The following is a 23,286-nucleotide window of genomic DNA, read 5'->3' as shown; positions in this document are numbered from 1 at the left end:
GCACATTTGCGCCTTCTGTGAATTTAGCGGCACTGCCGTCCCCAGCCCGTCCGCAAAAAAAAACCCTTCGAGCTCTTGCAAAACAGACGGGTCGCCATGGTATTTGAAAGTCCCAAGATCGCTCTGGAGAAATGTTTGTGCACGCCCGCAAAGGTGCGCAAAGAACATGACTGAGAGTTCCCCTAAATGGCACGATGAAACCAAGGCTCGCTCTCAGAGCCACACAATAAGTTCTTGACAACCTCTAGCAGTTGGCTAACAAAACAGCAGGTTGCTTCGGAGGAGAAAAAAAAAATTGCACATGGCGGCTGCTTTTAATTTATTTACTTCGTCTAATACATTTCAGAATTATGCATAATTTATGCCACAGAACACTGTGCACTTTCAAAGCTCATTTATAAATTACAAGAGCTATTAATATGAAGTTCTACGTGTGCGGCAAACTACATTATAGAATATATATTCTTCCTCATTTATTGTACCTCTTTTTCAAACAATAAAATATTGAATGCTGTAAACTGTGCTTTCACATTACAAAACTATACTGTACAAGTGATAAAAGAATGTAATTCTGTACAAGGCTCGCTAGATTTCAGCTGTGTATGGTTGAAAGATTGAAAAATAGTTGAGGCTACACCAGGAAAAAAGACGCTGTGCATTTGTAGTTTACACATCATTAGTGTTTGGAGGACTGCGGGGAGAGAGTGAGCAATTTAAACACTCGTGAGCCGGCTTCTCCTTGCGGGCTCAGCCGAGCGCTTTCTCCTACCAGCTCGATGATTCTGAAGTGGCCATGTGTGCCACCGGTGCCTGACAGCGGCCGACAATCGGCCCTTTTCAAGCGACGGATCCGCAAGTGACACTTCACGCAGCCACGACCCCTGCGCCAACACCAGGCCAGACGCTCGCCACTCTTGGCGGCGTGCATGACCCCCTCACCCCCCCTCTCGGTGAAAACTACGGCCACTGGCGCAACAAAACAAAACATGGCAGGTGAACTGACGCGCCGAGTTCTTGAACGCGGGGGATTTCGGTTGCAGGGCACGCTGCACACATGCAGCCCTAACACAGTGGGGGACAGCCCCCCGCCCCCCCCCCCCCACACTTTTTGGGCTTCAAAGAATGGGAGTTTCAACTTCAAAAATTTTCAGCGGCTGCAGAGCCAGCACAACGCAAACCGCCGTCGTACCTTTGTCGGGATTCACAGGAAAGATCCAGAAGAACAGGGATATAAATTGAGCAAGTATAATAACATTTCCACACACAGCATAATACGACCTGCTGAGATGTATACATGTTTTTACTTGCATCTTGAAGACTCTATATTCTAACAATATAGTTCTCCGCAAACCTCTTTAATGGCACTTTCACAAAAGGTAATCCACTAAACGATCACCTCTGCACTTCAACTCGCATGGCAATGGCAAAAAAAAATTGCACGCTGTCAATCAAATATATTTACGTAAAAAAACAATAAGATTCCACAAATCTACTGATGAAAAACACGTGAATTAAAAAAAACGTGGCAGCAACACGTACAACATTAAAACAATGACATTTCCACAAGGGGGAGCTGTCAAACAGCAGTTTTTGTGAATTTCCTTAAACTGCCGCAGAGGCACACGACAAACTATTTTAGGCCTTGGCTTGCGCCCCCCCTTTTTCTGGCTGACAGAGCACAGAATAAGAAGTGAATATGGTAAGTATGTTTTGTCACCCTCCCGTCCCCTGACCTGCCTTCCCTGTCTTATTCTGCTCTCCACAGAGATCTGCAAATCCGAGGCCTGTCCCAACTCCATCTGTCTCCTGTCATTTTTCCCGGATCGCTGCGACAGTTAATTTTAATACCCATCTGTTAATTGCAATCAACGCCGTGATGCAAAATTCCCTGGGCGCTCACAAAGCCCCCGCAGCCGTGACGATTTTCGGCAAGTCACCATGGCGACCAGGCATTAGTGAGATAATGTCCAATCTCTTTTTAATGTGCGGTGGCACTCTGCCACGAGCTCGCATACGCGCGGCCCAAAATCCTCCTCCTCACTCGTCCTTGCACACGCAATACATGGCATCTTAAAATCAAGACGTACACCGGCCAAAGTCACCCGCTGCACAACCTTAAGAGGTAAGGGACAGCCCAGGACAGATCAACATGCTGGTGTTGTAGCCACATTGGCTCTTCTGACTTCAAAATTCAGGCATTCCACTTCACTGAAGTCCACCATATTGCAAATTCCAAAGCGAAAATAATGTGTTTGCAGACGGTGGTAAATTTTTTTCTCAGTTATAGCTCTCATGGAAACATATTTGTGCATCTGGATATTAAAGTGCGTTGCGTGCAAAGATTCGAAGATTGTAATCTGCCAAAAAAACAAGCGCATTATTGTTTTTATGCTGACCTTTAGAAGGCGACTTAGGATGACCTTTGCATGCATAACATTGGCATTACTTGTTAAATGTGTGCCAGCATGAAAGCAAGGCTTGGCAAATTTTATCACAACTTTTGGTCTTTGCAGAAACGTCTAATCTTGGAGAAGAGCTAATTAACAGCAATTAATATTCAAGTCTAACATGATTTGGCATTCATCTTTTTTAACATTTATAGCCACTACTGCAGAGCTTTGCGCATCCACCCCCAATTTCCTGAAACTGGCACAACACAGGACATGCGCCGTGCATACCAATTCCCAGCTCCAACCGTTAATTAAACATGCAAATGAGGGCGTTAATTAAGTCCCCCTGAAGCAAGCATTTGCTGCATCAATAATTTATGCAAATAAGAAAGGAAAAAAATAAGCTGTTCCAGAAATTTCCAGGGTGAAAAAAAAGGACGAGAAAAAATCAACGCAAATAGCTTTGAAATGACACCGAATTGAATGTTTTTTATCTTCACCCATTGCACTCCGTTCACTTCAAAATGTTCTGGGATTGTCCCCCCGTTCTAGCTCGAGTGATGGGGGTCGGAACACAACAGGTGTGCGCGTTCTTGCGAGCGAATCCTAGTAAGGGGTCGGATAAGCGCCGGGTGTTTTCGTGCAGGGCCTCGTAGATTTGCATTTGAACCGATACTCTGCCTCGCCCTCCCCACCCCCCTCTGGGGTTACACGGACCGAGTGTAAGGGACAGGCATGCCGAGCGGCCATCGTGCTGGTTTGACCAAATTCCGCTTGCATTTTTCCCCATCTCGGATCACCAACTTGTGTTCTCGCTGATGCCGATAACGAAGCCTCGGACTCGCACGGGGGGGGGGGGGGGGGGCGTTTTATCAGCAATGCACAAACATGCACTCGTGTGAAAATGCACGTCCCTTTTATTAGCAATGCCGATAAGCAAGGACATTTAAAAAAATACTAAATACAGAAGTGGGCAAAAAGGCACTAAAATATTTAATTCCTCTATTGCATGAAAATTATTTTTTCTCTCAAATGGCAGTGAAAAGCTTATGTTCCCGTTGTCGCTATACATTTCTGCTGTTTTTACGTACAATGTATATATACATAACACACGCCATTAGTTTACTTTTTAAAAATGCTGCTGAAGGAAAAGACAAAGGGCAAAACTGAGCAGCATAATGATCCTCTGTGCAGAGTATTTTGGCGCAAAGCGACGGAGGGGGCAGCAATTATACGCTTGATGGTCTGTGAAGAAGACTCAAGTCAAAGCGGCTGCACTCCGGCCACGAGAGCCTATTTTAGTAGATTAAAGTGCAATTTTCTGGGTATTTGAGAACAGGCCGTTAAACATTGCTCAGAGTATCAGGGGACAAGGGCAGGGCCTTTGATTTTGTGTCGCCGCGTGTAATAGTGGGAAAATTACAATGTGGGCATTTATTTAATGGAAGCCCGGTGCAAGTGTGCTAAACGCTATGCTAATTTTAAGCACGCGCACAATCAGCTGTTTGTTGCAAGACTTTCTTGAAAACACTGAACGTGTAAAATCGTTGTCTGCGTGGAGGGCGTTGCATTATTTTGTCACTTTTTTCCGGTACAATGTGTCGGCCGCAAAACAAATGGAATCACACTGCGGTCATACAAACAAGGATCTACCACACCAGGGCATGGCATTGTACATTTTAGCAGGAATTAAAATCCAGTTCATTAACATGTAATACAACATAAAACCACTGCCTGTATTGTAAACACAGAAAGATAAAGCATTGCATTGCTTTGGTCCAGTGAACAACCCCGGTTATCCTTCATAGGAATGTGGGACTTTTAAAGATGGCTCCAGAGTGGACAGGAGACAGGGGACTATCTCAGGATGAGTCGACTCGGATTCTTTGTGTCCAAAGTGCAGCTACAAAAACCTCTACGATGACTTTCTTGATTGTATAAAAGCTAAAAGCAAAAAATTAGAATTCATATCTTGTTTTGTACATTTAAAATAAAAAATAAAATACACAAAAAATGGGAAAAATAATGTATTTTGATGTTTAACAAATCCACAGTAAATCCGGCTATTATAAACAATGAATAAGTAGACATATTTATTTAACACTTTACATTTATTATTACATTATTCCCTATTATTTTACGTCTTATCCCGTTAAATTTAACACAGGCATGCACATTGACATAGAGTACCATTTGCCCAAGATCCAAAACACGGGAAAAAAGTTATCAAAGAAAAAGGTGCGGCACAACTAAAGTTCTAACACAAGCCCGTTGGCAACATTCGCAGAATTTTATACGTATTCTTCAGAATTTGTTTTTCCACTAAATAAATGCTATGTGCAGGTGATGCAGTTGAGCACTCTGTTTATCGTGTGCGGTAAACAAGTATTAACACAAAAAAGAAAGACAAAAAATCTCAATGTTGGGTGTCAAATACTTATAAACTTGGCCATCTACCAAACGTTGTAGCTATTTATTCATCTCACTGGTTTCTAAAAACTCACTGAATATTCTCCACTCCCCACCAGAAGGCATTCCTTTTCTACAATGTTTATTTGTTTCCGGCATTATTATTATTCCTACAAAAAGGTGTCAAAATGCAAATGCAGCAATATCATTTTGTTCCTGATATTATGCTTTATTAACTTTTCAATATTAGCTGTGCATTTATTTGCCTTTCTGTGTTCTGTGTGCAGTTTTTTAAGGCAATAATGGAGAGAAAGGTTTTCTAAAAATAATGACTCGGACTGAACTGAATGCAAAATAATGCATTTGGGAAGTAATTTTAAATCAAGACATATAGAAGCCTTTTATTAATGCTCACTCTATCATGAATTTTGAGTAATACTTTTGGCATTGCCCTTTTGAATATATATAGTTTTTTTTGTTTCTCCTGCTTTAAAAATCATTTTAGACAATTGCTGAATTGGGATTAAAAATTTAAGCTGCACTATGTGCACACACAAAAAAAATCTCACGGCAACTTGTGTCCATTAACTTGGAACGTTGATTTGATTGCAAATAAAGTGCAGTTGCGTTTTTGCAAACATTAGCACATCTCGTCGTCTTGCGATCGGCAATAAATGCAATACGGCTAAGCATACACGACTGCATACATTATATAGTAAGCATATATTTATATATATATACACACACACGTTTATACAAAGGGAAGTCTAATACTTTTAAATGTGAATTATAAAAGTACATAGAGAGCAAAATATGTCATGCCATTATTGAGCGTACTCCTCTACATCATTAGAACATGGTGCGGTTTCAATACGACTACTGCAAGTGGAACTAATAAAAATGACTAAGCTCTCACCATATCATCACCCACCAATTCTGGCCGTACTCGAGCCTGCGTTCCCCTTTTCCCACTTTTATTCACCGCGGGGCTCGGTATAGCTGTAAACTCACTAACTGCCCTGCCACAGACGATAAAACATTACAGGCACAACCAGCGTGCACGCAAAAAAAATCAACAAGATAGCGTGAGGGAGGTATCGAATGCTCATGGTTACTGCAAAACAACGATAAGTACACAGTCAAAAAAGCATAAACATTTTGAAGGAGTACACACAGATAAAAACTCTTCAGAAAGGTATTGAAAAAACAAACTCAGACTCGGGATTCACAGTGGAACAGGCCGATAAACAACACGTGTAAACAAAAGCGAAAACAATGATCTACGCAGCAGAAAAGTGTGCTCAAGAGAGATGAAGGTTAACGGTATTGTGTCGCCGAGTGCCGGCCGTTGTGCTCTGCCATCGTGAACGACGGGTTATGGGCAACAACTGAGACCACAGCCAGCGAGGGGATTCGAGGGCAGCCGAGTGACGCCGGCATCGATGCCCCCCAGTAGATACATCGAGTATATTTATAGAATATGGAGGCAGCTAACAATTCTTTGAAGAGCGATTGCTTCCCACACGCGGGACATTCTATCTAATGTGGCGTCGAAAAATTAGGACAAGACCAATGTTTCGCTGCTCTAATGAATGTCATGTGATACGGATCTCCGTAGGCAGCGCTGACTGGTGGAAATTACCTACACCTATGACGGGGACCAATTTCTCCCAATGGAAATCACCGTTTACTTATCATTATTCTCCCAAATAATACTTGCTACAGAGATGCACATGTCTCAGCAATAACAACTGTGAGCAGTCGGTGAGAATTAAAAGTGGAATATTCAAAAAGAAAAGTACCAATTTTCTTTAAAGTGTGACATTTACTGATACTAAACATATTTAAATAACTCGCATTTGCCTGTAACACTGCTTCAAAAAGTATATAATAGCCAACGTTTCGGAAAATAGCCCTTATTCATAGGCACTGAAGCCAGAAACGTAGAGTCAATAACAGATATTAAGCAAGCAAAACTTCAGTGATGATATCTATTCTTGTTCAGAACTAGAATTATGCGTGGGGTTTGTATTGTTTATTTTTTTTACGACGTACAGTATTTCGTTTATAACTGTTTAATAGAAATGTACGTTATTACATTTACCATTAGGTTTTTTTTTCCCACACTCAATTGCATATTTTTCAATGAGGCTACTATGCGTCCTGTACAATCGTACAGGGACAAGCCAAGTGGTGGTGGGGGGTCAGGCAGTGTGGGAGGCACACTGGTCCAACCTCAACAGCTGGAACGGCCATCATTAAGAAATCTGACAAACAGCTACACTGGGTCATGTTTCAGCCTTGCCAGGAATTTGGTGGCAGGTGCAGAGGCTGCTGCGGTGGCTCCACCCCTCCCCACCACCTCTTCACCTTCGAGTCCTGTTTGGGGACTAAGTTACAATGCAGAAACGAGGGGGGGGTTGTGGGGGGGGGATTAAAATAAAAAACCCAGAAAATAACGCGATCTAACCCAAAAATCTTTATTTTGACCAATACAACTCTGCTGCCGAATCAAACAGTGGCACTGATGGGAAAATAAAGCTGCCTTGCAATCGCATTTTGTTGCCGTGCTGGTTATCTCTGTCTGAACCCAGTGCCAAATTAACAGGTTTTTTTTATTCTGAACTCCAAAAAGGCCTTGGGAATATGATCTTGGAGGGGTCTGAAAGGGACCGTTGTTATATAGCCTTGGCCAATAGCATACCCTGGCGATCAAGTTTCCACAACTCTTTGCCAAGCGACATTAGCCTGATTCAACCCAGCTGTGCTCCAGTGGCGACCAGGCCAAAACCATGGGAAGGCAGAGGAATGCACGCTGCCTTTCCTTTCTTTCCTCCCATTCCATGAAGGCGCACGCACGCACACACACACACAGACATCTGGCACTCACTCTGGGGCCTAACGCAGCCGCGGCTCTCCTTTACGGCTGAGCCTCTCACTCCCCACCGCCGCCCGCCCCCCCCCCCGCGGTGGCATTTTCTCCAGAAGGTGAGGGAAAGCAAAGTGTAGCGAAGCAAACAGGAGGGCAAAGACTGCAAACGGTTGGACGGACGGAGAGCGTGTGCGAGCGCATGCGAGAGCTCGCTTGCCGTAACCGCTGCTGCCAGATACCAGGCTGCTGCTGCCACTCGGGGCCCCCCGAATGCGTGAGTTAAAAAGCACAGCGCCGGTTTTCCCTGCAAGTCCGCAGGCTTCAGGGGCACTCACACAATTAGCATCTAATGTGAATGCTGGCATTTCAACAGAAACGGCGCCAATCACTTACACGAGTCAATGCTCACTTATCAAGTAAATTGAATAGACCTCCCGAGGTATATTTCTTAACGGAAAAACCCAACTGGCAACTCCTGCTACGTGTTGCCGATGAATGCACAATGAATGGTCACAAAGGTAAAATATAACGACTGGGGAAATACTCGTGTTCAGAGGTTATTAACTAACAGGGTAAACAAAGATGTTTGTATAATTGAACAATTGCGCATGTGAACAAAAAAGCGCATACACACCCACATATATCGGAAATGGCTGATGGTCTAAAAATTTACACATTTGGGGTCTCTGTCAACAGATATACTGTAATTGTTAAACAGACAAATAAACACACACATCCTTGTTAAAAAAATAAAGATGTTCCCTTCCAAAGTCTTTGTGAACACAATTTTGGAATTCACTTGGATATGAAGTGCCCCCAGGTGTCAGAAACTATGGCATGAATCTTAGTGGAAACCACACTTCCCAAAGGCAGATGTGTCTGCAGCAGCGCACACTCTTCTTCAAAGCTGGATGCAAAATCAATTCCGTTATATAATGAAAACATACATGTCCTATGCGGATTCCCGAGGAGCTTTAATCCTGCTGTGTAATTGCGGAACAGCTTAACTTCCTGGACCTTATTTGCAAGCAAATGCCACGACAAAAAATCCTTTTCTCACAGTCGTCGTCGTCGTCGAAGCCACGCGAACGCCCGGAGCTCTCACCATGGCGGAGTGCCGACTTGCGGACAGGCCACCCGTGCCGTAGTTGGCAGCGAGGCCCCCGATGGCGCCGTTGTGCGAGGGCCCCAGGAGGCTGTGCATGTCCCCGCCGTGGCCGCCGGGCATGCTTGTGGAGGGCCCGACGGCGTGGTTCCGCAGGATGTGGATGGCGTCGTCGAGTCGGTCGAGCCGGTCCTCCATCCGACTCTGCCGGTTGCAAGCAAACAAAAAACGACGGAAGACAGCCAAACGCCTCCGATTAGCGCGGCCTGGCTACGTACGCTTTGAACGAAGCTTGACGTGCCGTACATACAAACAGAAGACGCTGTTGGTCAGATGGCGCGACTGAGCTCAACGCAGTTGATGCCACAGTTGTTGTGAACCTGGCAACGCAGGACGTATCCTGGAAACCAGGTGCACAACTCCAGAGCGAGCGTTCGTGGCCATGTGGCTCAGTTAACCACAGGTACAAAAACATTTTTCCCAATGTTATATGGACATTAAAAAAATATCAGGATGTTATATCGAAAAAGATCCAAGATGTACGTGGAATTAGGTTCATGTCTTATCAGATTGTACAATTGACATATATGAAGCAATATTAAATTAAATATCGTACATTGGAAGTTTAAACAAAGTGTAAATAGCAAAAAAAAATACACATAAAAGTTAAACATTTATTTTATTCTCTGGAAAATTATGCTCTTCCATATGTTCAACCTTACTGATATTTTAAATGTTGGGGAAATGTTGCCATTATTTTAAGGATTAACAAATGAAAATAATTACATATATTTGCATCCAAGAATGTGGCACCATCCAACACACATTTAAAATTCAAATTTTATCCCAAATTTGTTGCAATATTCATACAATCTGCACATTTCGCAAGGAAAAGCAATAAAATGATATATTCTGCAGTGTGAAAGAACAAAAGTGATTATGCGAATTAAACAGACATATCAGTCCATTGATGGAATAGCGTAAAATCAGCACTATTATCTATGCCTCCAAAATGGCACAACCAGGAAATAATGAATTGCCGTCACGACAACGTTGGTTAGTTTTGCTAGCGTAAGCCTTCATGCTCAAAGCGGAATGATCTATTTTGCTGAAATGATAAGACGTCTCCACAAATGGATTTATTTACCAATGGGCAAAAAATGCAGCCATTCAAGGATTAGGAATTATATTAAACAAACAAAAATGCCACCTCCAGGACTCACGGGCATTTCCCCACAACAATCAACAAGTGCGAGTATGACACGCTGAGCAATTTATCCGGAAAAAGGGGAATGCACGTCGATGAAGTAGTTCATCTTTCAATGGGCCGTTTGTAACTCACAAAGGCTGGCACTGCCATTACCCCCCCTCCCCTATATACCACGCTGTATTAGGAGGGGGTGTTTTATTACAGGCCACCATGAGGTAGTTCAGAACATTTTTGCTGGGATGAAGCCAAATGTACATTGAGCCAAAATTTATTTTCAAGAGACTGCGTTTCAGGTCATGGTGCTTTTGCACATGATGGGGTAAACTTGTGGGTCTCCCCCGATGAGCAGAATAACGTGCCGCTTGATATGATATGCACACACCAACCAAAGCGAATGAAATAAAGTGATAGGTCTTACATTTGGCTATTTTTATAAAATATCTTTAAATGCTTATGCTTTGTTACAAAATGATGTATGGCATTTCTTCTGTCTGCCAAAGTGACGTATTACAATGTTTTCTGAAACCTGTTAATAGCTGCACTGGCAACATCGTGCTGCAGATGCCATATTTTTACATCAGTCCTTGGCTGGATAAACACAATTAAATCCTGAAATATTATCCACGGCATTACATAATGTTCCCAAAACGCATAAACAAAGCATAGAGAAAAGCCTGACGAATCACGTCTCTCGGTATATTGTTAATAAAGTTTCAAACAACCGATACCGGAAAAAAAAGTGTGAGCCCTCTCGTGCTCCCTGGGACTTTTTATAATTATTAAGTTGCAAAAGTCCTGTGCAGAGCAGAAGACAGGGTGAGTACCTCGCAGACATCCTTTAGGAAAGACATGGCATCCTGCAAGTGCTCATGAAGTTGCTGCTCCACGCGACTTTTCTGAAAGCCCAGAGAGGGATAAGAGGACGGCCGGGGTAGCAGGCATTAGTGGAAGCAAAAGCAAGCAAGCACGCGCGCACACACACTAAAAATGGGACAAAAGCGGCCAACGAGGAGATACTCTGTGAAGGGTTTCATCTCCAAGTCAGGTTTAGTGCCGTGCAAACAGTGATGGTGAAGCAGGCGGCAAAGCGGCGGCGGCGGCACCAGCAGCATTTGATGTAAGCCAGAAGGGCTGACGGGCAGCAAGAATGTCTGACTCGAGAGTTTCAGCAAGCAGAGAGAATTAAGATCATGCGGCCCCGCGAACGTGCTGTGAGAGTTACGCAAAAGGCTTGCACACACAATAACAACCCAATGGTCATATTTTGTGAAAAAGCAAAACGTGGACAGGCCAACTTTTTTTTTTTTACAAAACATGATTCATCTGACAACTTTTCCTCTGAGCGGCTAATAACCATGTATTAGAGAAGTAATGCAACACTAGTTACATATTCGCCTCTGGAGCATCCTCAAAGCAAAAACTGCATGCTTTGCAATCGGGCTCAAGTTTTCTTTCTCATCTTACGTCAATTGTCAAGGGCGTGTGTGTGTGTGGGCTGATCACAGTCCGTGGATGTGCGTAGTCAAACCAGTGCCCTGTGTGGCCTCACCAGCGAGTGCAAGGAGCTCTCGTAGTTGGGAGATGAAGGCGCCTGCGCCGCGGTCCGTGACCACTGTGCCGCACCTGCAAAGCCAAAGCAGCAATTAGAGAAAACTTCAAAGGGGGTATGCAGATAAACACACGCGCGCGCGTGTGCGTGCGGCATTCACTAAATTACAGCACTTGGAAGGAGAGGCAGCGGTAGAAATATTGCAGCGTGTGTGTACTTGGCATATGAACGGCTCTTGATAATAATAATATCTTCCCTTTCTCTTTGCCTCCCACCTGACTGGAGTCCAGAAGTCAGTAAGGGCACAGTAATGAGGCGGCTTCCTTACGAACGTGAAATGGAAAATACAAGGAGAATCTAAGAGGCTCAACATTTTCCACGTTTTATTATGTCCTGAGAAAATCTCATTGGCTTGAATGTTTTACCGAGTATATATTTGAAACCAAATGCCCTGAACTCTAATGAGAGCAACATTTTATAAATTGGTTTGTTGATTTAAAAATGTATATGTTAAAGTGCTTTCATGCTCAAACAAGTTTGAGGTACCAATCATCATCTATATATAGCCCTGGGACAATGGTGGAAACTTTACATTCCTTATTTTAATACTTTTGATCCCTATGTTTTTATGGTAACAGGTTCACAAGACCCCTCCCTGTACAATGTAAAAAAAAGTAAATTAATTCCTGAATCAAAATGTCATAAAAAATGCAACTATTCATTGAACTGCCATCGGGAGGGGGTGATGTTGAGCAGGTACACATTTATTATTCACTTATAATAAATATGGGCTTGCCCTTAAAGTAAAATGCAGACACCTAAAATTGCTCATGACACCAAATTCGTGGGAACACTCCGATATCACCACAATTTCCCCTGCGATTCGTACTAACTAGACAAAAAATGGCTTTATAATGCAAGTAATTCAATTACTGAAAATAAAGCACACCAGATTAGGAATTCACGCATACACCGCATTTTACTTTACACCGAAACAAATGATCACACACGCACAACGATGATACGTTTACTCATTCAGACGATCGCCAACATTAGCAAATTACGGAAAGTGTACGCTGCTTTCCGCGATTTAAACTTACATCTCCGCGAGAGCAACATCGCTCAAATGTGGTATTCCGTGAGCGGCTGCTCAGTGGGGGCCTAACAGAGGACCCACTGGGCCCTGCGAATGGTGCTTTGTCAGCATTTCAGAAGCCCAGGGGTTACTTCCCAGTGACACGTCTGGGTGACGCCCCGTCACTCGTCAAGGGCCACAAATGGAGGGCCCTCCTTCGTCCTTTTGTTGGGCCCGAACAGGAGACTCCATAAAACAAACGTCTGTACCCCCACACACACAAACCCTCCGTGCCCCCTGCCCTCATCCTTCTCTTCTATTCAGAAAACCGCCCCCCACCCTCCCCCCCAAAACATTAGCATCACAAAAAGGGAGACATGCCAAGCTGGATGATGGCAAAATTTTTCAACAATCCCTGGGGCGTAACCATTTTACTCTGCATAATGTCTGAGCTTTCAGCAAAAACAACTCTTTCTCTAACAGCTGACCGACAGAGTCAAAGGCCAGAGTAGATGTTACAAAAGTGCCTTATTGTCGTGTCTTTTACTGGTACCTAAAGTTGTTCCCGAAGAAAGCTTTAAAGCTAAAACATATATATACATACTTACACGACATATGCATAATGCATGTTTAAAAATAAATCTTGCTTTATTGCTAAATAACTGTCAAACTATGAAAATGTATTTCGTCGCTGATAAATTTACAATTAATGTGGTTCGGGAAAATTTCCAGCCAAAGATTTACGGCCATTGTAAATAAAATTAAAATGAAATCAGCAGATGATTTGCAGAAAAATTACTGAAAATAGCAAAGAGGCTGCCCATCACTTCTGCCTATTGCAACCGTTCCGAACTATGAGGGGGGGCTCAGTGCCCCGAAGCGATTGTATTCAAATTTTTTTTTCCTTGGGTGGACAAAATATTTATTATGAAGATAAAACTGTTGAAAGGGACAATGAACTAATCTTACACGAGGCATATTCTAAAGTTTCATATCAAAGCATATAATTTATTATAAGAAATGTTAGAAATACACTGACAAACAAATAAGCATGCACCTCGGGATTAGCACGGTTGGCTACGTACGGTGCGAAAGAAGTTCAACATACATACACATATCTGAGGTGACAACGCAGCATGCCGAAAACCTTTGCGAATGTTCATTGTGGTGGCAACACTGCTAGACTCTTGTGCTGAGGAGGGCGAGGGTTGTTGGATCCAGTACATGTGTAAACTCCCAAGCCTGCTGGACTACGAAGCGGCTATGAAAAAGCGGTAGAGCAAGTGGGATCAAGACCCCACCTGTGTGGCCCTTTGAGTGTTTTTCCACATTAAAAACATTCCATTCCCAAAACATGGCCATTCAGGAAGAGTTGAACACTCAAGCGAGGCTTTTCCAGACAATAAAAGAAGCCTCCATTACAGTAAATCATCATTGCTTCAATAATACCCTAATTTATTGGAAAGCTATTAATTGTAAATTAGTTTTTGTTATTGTTAAGAAATAAAAACATTTACAAAATGTCAGAAAGAATCCTATATACAAAAGCTATACACACAACTGCAAATTTGTCAACGTGCACCTTGATTTTTCCACTTTGAGCAGGCGTAACAGAAAGAGGTAAAAGATGTTTGTTTGTATTAATGTTTGTTAAGATTTGCATGACCGGCATTGTGAAGGATTGACAGGAAAATCGGTGTGTTTTCACACGCACACCATTCTCTTTCAGATGTGTCAAGCAAATGTTTATTTACCTCTTGTTTATATATGCCAATTAGATTTCCATCCATCACTTATCATTTAGATCTGTCCCTTTATCATTCATTAGTCTGTGAAACCATAAAAATCTCCCCATTCAATGTTTAACCCATCAGTGAAGGAATTTGTTCATCTCCAAACAATGTAATTACCAAATGGGTACAACACTTTATGAAAAGCATTGGATGGGGGTAATCACATCCATATCTTACCTGTGAGTGGTGGGGGAGAGCCGACTGGTGTGGAGGGGTTGGATGGAAAGCTGTTGCTGGTGTGATCTGGCGAATAAATCTGCAAATGAAAATGCACATGCTTTATTAAAATAAATCAACCAGGCAGAGAGAAATGACCTTGTCCTGCCCTTTAAGCAAAAGTGAAGCAATAACTGCCTTTGCTCATCCAGAAATAATGTTGCAACCTTATCGCATTATCCCCTAAACTGATCTATAAGGATAATTGCTTCTTGCAGTGACGGGTTTCCGTTAGGCAAAATGAGCCAATGACCCTGAAATGTGGCAGTAAATGACACTATTACAGGCCTGCATTAGGACAATGCATTAAGGAAATGAGAGGGAGCAGAACTCTTAATGATACTACGAGAATGCCTCCAGGCAACAAAACATCACTTTGGCCTAATGCGAGGGACCTGGTTTGTGTGCGGATCAATGCCTGCCCGAGCGCGCGGCTGGGACGAGAGCTGCACACACACAGAGCCAAACACTCGGGTGAAGAAGCCACGCTGGGTAGAACATATAATGCGATATACAAAAATAAACATAACCCGTATAGCCTTAACAGACTGTTGGGGCAAGCGAGCACTTATGAAGGCCGGCACGGCACACGAAGAGGGGTGGGGTCGCCAACACCACGCACGGCCACCTTTGTCTCTCCAATGGCGATGTTTACACAACGCACCAGGTACTCATTTGAGGCCGAGTCGACCTAGGGGAGGCCCAAGACCACTTAAGATAATTGTCACTGGTGTTAGCCGTGAGAGCGGGAATCAAGCTCGGATCGACAGGTTCGCTGCGCAGTGCACTAACCACTATACCACTGCTCTCCAATAACAAACACACGCGCACACGTCCAACTGTGCACTGTGCTGTGGACAAACACTGGAAGGTGACACTAATATGCTAGGCAAGTCCAATGTGGACACTACAAACGCATGTCCATTGCAGAACAGACACCACTGAAAAATATTGGATCTTAACTTCGATTCTTCACAATTTTCTACAAAGGGCTGTAACCAAATCCTCTAATTACAGCATTCCGCATTGTTTCTGAGCATAGCAATAGATGACAACACACACGAGCGATCAAATATTTGTTTTTGAGAATTTTCCAGGGCATAGGCCCTGGCAGTGCTATGGCAGCAGGAAGCACAGGGCCAGCTGTGCTACGGTTGCAGAATCTGACTGAAGGATGCAATGGTGAGGTGTGTTAGCATTAACAGCAGCAGCTCGTATGGCCTGTTGACCTAAGATTTGAAATACATACCCATGTGTCTGTATAAAAGACAGGACGGTAGCCACACTTTCCTATTAAGGCTGACGGTTCAGTAATGTCCAAACCCCAAAGCCAGTGTCTGTGGGATAGCTGTGTTCTTAATGGATTTAGTGCAGACACATACACAGGTGTAAGCAATTGTGACTGACGGATCGGAGCATGACTGGTCGGCTCTGTCCATGAGCGGGGGGATTGCACCGTGATGTATTTTGAACTTCTTTCACACCGTACGTGGCCAACCATGCTCATCCGAGCTGCCATAATATCATCAGTCATGCTGGCAGAATTGCCGCCACCATTTCTGCCCCGCACCTAACTTGCATTTGATGAATGAACTCGCACTCGACCAATGTTGCAGTGTCGAAAGGCGCTTTCGCACAGCTCAGGCATAGAGAAAAAAAACCCCATTGGTGAAACGTTTTCCATCTGCCACAATCTTCCACCACTGTGATATCTGCCTGCTATGTAAATTGAGACCTGGACGTTAAAACAACTCAGATGACAGGTCTTAAAAGTTGTAGACAAGTTCTACTTTTTTCAGAGGCCATTATTCACAACTTTTTCACACAAAAAGCTGTCAACTACTTTATGGCAAAAAATAAATAATCACGCGATAACTTTAAAGCACACCAACGTTTATAATGGTTGGTGCAATCGTGAACTTTTACAATGACAAAACAAAGAAAGAATTAAAAAAATTATAAACAAAAAATCGTCATCCTGTTGACTTCCACTGGCCTGCTGTTTACCCAATTTGGATGCAGGTCTTGACATTTAACATCTGTAATGGTGTGGACAGATTCATGAAGCTAACAGACCTGGGGTTATTAAAAAACAACCATTACAGTCCTTTTCCTGGGTTGCTCATTGATGTTCAGCACAAACTTGATTTCAAAATGTACGTGATATGTATGTAACGTGATCTGGCTCAACATCAATAAGAATGGGGCTATGTATAAGCTTCAGTAACTTAAAATAAAAGTACGCTCATCCTTGTTCCCCCTCCCCGGTTAATAAACAGGTAAAAGCAATGTACAGTACATATCGTAAACAAATATCTCCATTTTTTAAAAACTAAAAGTTTACAGAAAGTTGTTTAATAAAAAAAACAAATGAAAATACACATTCAAATCGTTGATAAACGTGTCGAGACGAGCGAATTTGACTGCAAAGCGCGTAGGCATGTTCCATACGCTTCTTTTTTAAATAAAAAAAACAAACCTTCAGATAATTTTCCTTGGGCTCTGAAATAATAATAATCGGCAAACTGAAATGCTCAGTTGAGAAACAAAGGGCCTTCAAATTCCCGTACTTCTTCAAATAAATGCATGGAAGCCTCTAACTGCGGTAATTCAAGGGGCCTGTAAGTTGGGGGGGGGGGGGCGGCGGTGCTGGGGAAACGCGATGACAATTTTGTGTGGGGGGGGGGGGGATTTCAGTCGGAAGGGTGCAAGAGATGGGGGAGGATATAAAGAACACGGGTGAAGGGAAAGGGAGTGTGAGGAGCAGGGGAGTTGTGAGCAAAAGGGCTCCGACAAGAGGAAGTGGGGGGGGGAAGAGACGCCAAGCCGAGGCAGGAGGTGGGGCAATATAATGCGCATCACCCCTCCCCGCCTCCCCCCCCAAAACTCACCGCCCCACATTTTTGCGGGAGCAGATGGGGAGCTTCACTGCAGGGCCCGTCACAGATGATTAATGAGGCTACCTTAAAAAAAAGTGCCGCCAGACCTGGCGACAGTCACACAAGCCTGCCTGCCACGTCGCTGCAGTCCTTCCACTGTGTGCCTCCATGGAAACGTGCATCCAACAAATTTGTTAGTGCCAACCAACAAAACACATTTAATTTAGGCATTTGAGTAAATATTCTGCCACACCACCCCCTGACTAACCCCCACCCCCGCCGCCCTCTCCAGACTGCCCCCACCCCTTCTTTTTAGATCCTTTCAGGCACACCCCAATCGTCATGTGCAGCCAATGTGGGAAAACATTTATGGATCCTAAAATTAAAGAAAATGCCATCGCTGTGGAAATCCTAGTCAGAAAATACTTTACGACACTAAAACACACACGAATAAAATGTTTAAGATGAACATCAAACGTACTGCTGTGTGTCCTTTGAAGGAAATTCGTCATGTGCGCCAGACAGGAATCTCATTAAACCAAACTTGAAAATGTTTGCCAGTAATCGTAATACTAAGTTAAAAAAATACAGTATCATATTATAACAATGTGCAATGTGAGCATTTATTTTATTAAAGAGAAAGAGTAATTCACACAAATACAACTTCTAAGGGCAGACTTCAAGCATTCAACATCAACAGCACACATCTTTTCAGGTTTGTCTAATGTTCAAATAATCAAAACAATATGATAGGGTAGGCTGCTTTACATTATGAAGCTGTTTTATCTGAACTCAAAAAGCGCTGGGACATATTAACTTAAATTTGAACTGGTTGATGCCTTCAATCAACTGCAGCTGGATTCGCACAAAGTTCTTGGCACTATGAGCCGAAATGGTAAATTTCACATTATGATGAATGAACAGCGATGTGTCATTGTGCTTTATATCTACGGAACAAAACAGATTTATTCATTTCAATTTTAATTGGCCTGTTTAAATGATTTAATACCATTAATTGTGTAAATGTCTCTACTTCCCTCCTCTCCCAGCTTTTGAAACAGCCACAGACGCAATCATTTTTAATAACAGAGCAGAGGGCCATGAGATCATGTGTGTGTGTTGACAGCATTGGGTTTCAGGTTGCAGAACATCTCCCACCGCTTAAAACTGTCCAACAATTCAGACGCAGAACTGCGCAATGCCATTTCCATTGAGAAAGTCCCATTCGTAGCGTAAACAAAATCCTCATTAGGTTGAATTTAAGTGGTCTTTTTTTACATTTTTCAAACGCCATGCGGCATTTCTGAGGCTATGCGAACCCCCTGCCCCAAAACGAAGAGATGGAAACAAAACAAACTGCGTGAAAAAAAGCTGCCAAAAAGCCATTTTAAGCAACCATTATTTTACGTTCTATTTTAGTCAAGTTAGTATTTTCAAATGGCCAATCTGATCAATTACCTTCCTCAAACAATCCGTGCCAAAATTACCCACATACATAGACAGGAAGGCAACGAAGCGCTGCAGCCATTGATTCGCAAACTGCAATCGAAGAGGATAACTGAAGTGTTACAAAAGCACAGGAGGATGATCCTATTGGGCGGGCTGCTCCAGGAGACTTGCCGTTTAACCTGGCCCATGATGAACTGTGAGTACACACCTCTCCTGCTCGGCATATGAAGCTCTAAGGTGACAATGCTCCAGAGACTGGTGAATTGTGTGCATTACTAGGCCACTGGACACCTGGGTCTGCGGGTCATTCTGTGCACTGTGCTCTCTTGGGCGTGGTGGTTCTTTGACAATTGACCAACACATTACACGAGTTATTTGAGACCAATCGGCCATTGTTGGTTTCCATTCATTGATGGCATGTCAATCACATTTTCATGAGTGAGCTGGTTAATGTCCTACCTTTAAACAAAACATTGAATGCATTAGCAAGGCACATTTTGCCTTCTTGCGATATATATGAAAAAGCATTTCAATGAATGGAACCATCCAAACGAAGAGCTCTTCTGCACTATTTGTCACCTGGTATTGAATATCAACGGCCTAATGCAGTTTTAATACTATAACTTCTACCGCTACAAATGGTAAATCATAATACACGCAAAGAGCTCATTTGCAAGAAAGATCTGTCCTTGCCCTAATTGGACAAACTTAATGATAGCAGATGATATTCCAGATTTTTGGCCATGGCAGAGGCACGCAATGTTTTAAAATGGACGATTTATTGGACGTAGAATTCTGGATGCAGTCAGAGCATCCCCCATACTGCAAGTCCTGTCTCTTAAAATGAGCTCTCTGTTCCCGGAGCTTCAGACAAAAATAAAAGCACCAATTAAAGCACCCTTGAGGTCAGAGCGTTACCTCTTCATGTGCAATTGCAACGTGTGATCTAAATGCAGCCTCGTCTCTCTACCAATAGGCTACTTTTCATTTGAAGATTTCATTTGAATAATCTGGGAAGGCTCTCAGCATGTGGTCATTAGCAACCTTTCTATTCTGTCTTCCACAGTATGTCCCGATGGCTACAAAGACAACAGTCTAAAATAATATAACCAAGGAATATTATTCTAAAATCATTATAAAATGACCATATGTATACAAAGTGCAAGCAATCATCTAACTTGGAAACAATACATTTAATTCCGTATTTTTTCATCATATCGAAGCTGAAGCAATAAATGGGTTAATACCATTATCACCCACTGACTGATAAGCTCTGCCACGTCAATGACATACAAAAAAAAACCCATTTACTCTGCCAAATATGTGTTTATAAAAAATAGTCGTTTAGTCTTAATGCACAGTAGACCTGCTTCGTTTTCAAATGTAATCATCCGTCATGCTCTACCTGGGGCTGGATGAAACTCTCTGATCCATGTTCCTTTTACTCACTCAGTTTAAACCCAAGCAAGCACTTTTCTACACGTCATTGCATAATGTTTCGGTTTATTCCATTTTCTTTGTCAGTGTTCAAGTTTTTGAACCATGAAGAGGTAAATCTTGACTTAAAGCTTTCGTGACTGCAGGAATTCATATTCTTTGGGCCTTTCGGTGAAGCCATGTAGATAGAAAAAATAATAAAAATCATAACAATATCACGACGTTTCGATCGCAGCACAAGCAATCGTCATCAGGTGTAAAAAATACCGTCGTGATATAATTATTATTTTTCTTCTATCTACGTGGCTTTATCGAAAGACCCAAAGAACATTAAGAGGTAAATAGCAACGATTGAAAAGTTTGTTTTTTAATGCGGATTTTATTTTTAATTATTCAATTTAATAGCTCGAAAACACTCCAAATTTCTCTCAATCACCTCTATTTCATTATTATGATCTAAAAAAAATACACCAGATATGCACTCAGTGTTTTCCCGTTGTATCCCTCCAATAATTACGTTTTTTGACCTGTGAAATTATCGGTTGTGTTTCACTGATCCAAACTTTGATGAAGATCTCCACAGTCTGACTTGAGCACAAGCCATTCCCATTGAAATCCATTAACATATTGCAATGCCAATGAAACAGCAACACAACTTTGGATTGTTTCGAGACCCAAATTGGCCCTTCCAGCAGTGGGGGGGGGGGGGGGGGGGGGACCAGAAGATAAAAGCAAACAATGTAAGGCAGGGAAAAGCAAAGACTTTCATGTGATGTGGGAAATGTATGCTAGGTGACAAGAGTGCGGCTGCCTGGAACCTTAAAATCCTCAGAGGCACTTTGGCTTCATAGGCAAATCTCTGAGACTCAGTTGTGCGGAAAACCCCTGACCTCTGTATTCATTTTTTGACCAAGGCTTACAAAGATCAAAGCTGTGGAGCATCCATTGCATTCCTAGGCGGAAAAGCAAAGCGAAACATTCTTTCTAGTTTTTGACTTAAGACCTAGCCTTTTACATGAATAAGTTAAAATGTTACATTTCTGTGTTAAGTTAAACTATGAACAAAAACTGTCACGAGCTTAGATATGACGTAGGGCGTATGGAATTGAGGAATTGCCTTGGCCAATTACAACATAAAGTACACGTTTGTAATGGTTTCCAAAATGATCGGTCTGTAATCATCCAAAATGAGAATTAGAAATACATACGACACAAATGTCAAAATAATTAAACAGTGGTCTAAAAATCTTGTTATTGTGGACTTCTCAAAATAATTAGTCAACAGAAATATATTCGTATTTAAAAATATACCAGGAGTAACTTAAATCAATACAATTACATTTCTGGCAACATTTATGAATTCAAAAAGGTTTTAAAACAAAAACAAAAAATTCACAGCAAAATACGCTAATTGTAGTGAACACTTCACCAAAAAAACTAACTCAACACGCAGAACTCACTGCTAATGGGTCACAAGAAGCTCACATTTTAAAAGTGTTCGCTTGCTTTTCTTCAAACTCTCAGCTCTGCACATTCCTCGGTCCACAAACACCACAAACTCTCCTCTAACCACCCCCCCCCCTCCCCCAACGGCTGTGCTGAAACATTATTCCATGACAATTATGCAGGTTATTCGGGCAACTTCCAGGCCAACTGGCACTAATATCCAGAGCATGCATCAGCAAAAGGGCAGGAAATGAATTCAGCCTCATCCTGTTTCCATGTGAAAATTCCCATAAAAACCGCTCTCCTTTAACAAATACCCAGTCTTCTCTTGTACACAAGCACTTGTCGTGCACCATACGCACATTTGTTTTATTACGGCATTTCTACACATTGCTATGGAATAGTGTAACACGAGTGGAACTCTTAATTGTCATGGTAAGTTTGGGCAGAACAATGGCAGCGCACCAGAAGCGATGTATTGACAAAGAACCTTTTTGACTTTAGAAATAATTCTGCGTCAGTAAAGGGAAAGCTAACATTATGTATACTCTTAGTGGATAATGCGTACGGTCAGAGTACAGTTTAAATGTACAAGTGCACGTGTGGTGTAGGATCTTTTATCCAGCCATGCTGAAGATACACGCGCACTACTATTATTAAATACGGCCAAACTCCGACCTGCTCTTCCTATTATCCAACACCACCAATTCCATTCACAGATCTTCCCTTTCCACATACTTTTTCTGTCGTTGCTTTACCCACATGCATAAGGGGAGTATCCTGAAAGTCGGGACAAGTTTATCCGATTATATAATGTGTTTACATCGCCACGAAGATGAAAAAGTTTAGCTGTAACTGCATACTCTTAATATCAATGCTAATCTCTCATTTTAACTATAGTCAGGCAAAGGCGCACATAACGGGAATAATCCAGAAAAGGTAGCAAATTTATTAATAATCACATTGATTCGTGAAAATTTTTGTGCCAAAGGTGAGCATAATACAAGAATAAGTGTGAAACAAAATTCAATGGAAAAGAGCGTTCTACCAAATTGTACAAAAGATCACATGTTTAGCCTTTTAGGCTGTTGAGATAAATGGCAATTTAAGAATTTATCCAGTATAGCAATATGTTTATGTCCTTTACATTCTGTGTAAGCATACATACAGATGTACATTTGTCATGAGCTTGTTCAGAGATTGCGTGCAATATCAAATCAAGGTAAAATAATTACTAAAACATTCCTTTATGCTTTTAGAGAGCACAACTCACACTAGGCAAAAAGCATTACACACTATGGGATGTTGATCACAATTAGGTGACATCAACAAGTGTCTATGACAACATCAGTTATCCAAGTTAATAGAATTGGTACAGGCACATTGCTAGCCATCACAGCCACAATCGTAGGCTAAATAAGCAGTTCATTGTCAATCCCACATGGCCACCAGTGCG

General features: G+C 42.3%; 1 protein-coding gene across 1 annotated transcript in view; it reads right to left on the bottom strand.

Annotated features, from left to right (window-relative positions):
• Window positions 1-23,286, bottom strand: part of LOC133343880 (transcription factor 12-like) — a 175,356-nt gene that overhangs the window by 15,855 nt on the left and 136,215 nt on the right. The window contains 4 exon segments of the mRNA XM_061553846.1: window positions 8,777-8,980; window positions 10,811-10,882; window positions 11,536-11,609; window positions 14,581-14,659. Coding sequence (XP_061409830.1) covers window positions 8,777-8,980; window positions 10,811-10,882; window positions 11,536-11,609; window positions 14,581-14,659 — 429 coding nt within the window.

Source organism: Lethenteron reissneri, chromosome 18 (genome assembly GCF_015708825.2).
Source record: "Lethenteron reissneri isolate LAM-NWPU_2019-01 chromosome 18, ASM1570882v1, whole genome shotgun sequence".
In the NCBI taxonomy this organism is placed as follows: Eukaryota; Metazoa; Chordata; class Hyperoartia; order Petromyzontiformes; family Petromyzontidae; genus Lethenteron; species Lethenteron reissneri.
Note: the sequence above shows the minus strand (reverse complement) of the source record. Positions and strands in the feature narration are given on the sequence as shown.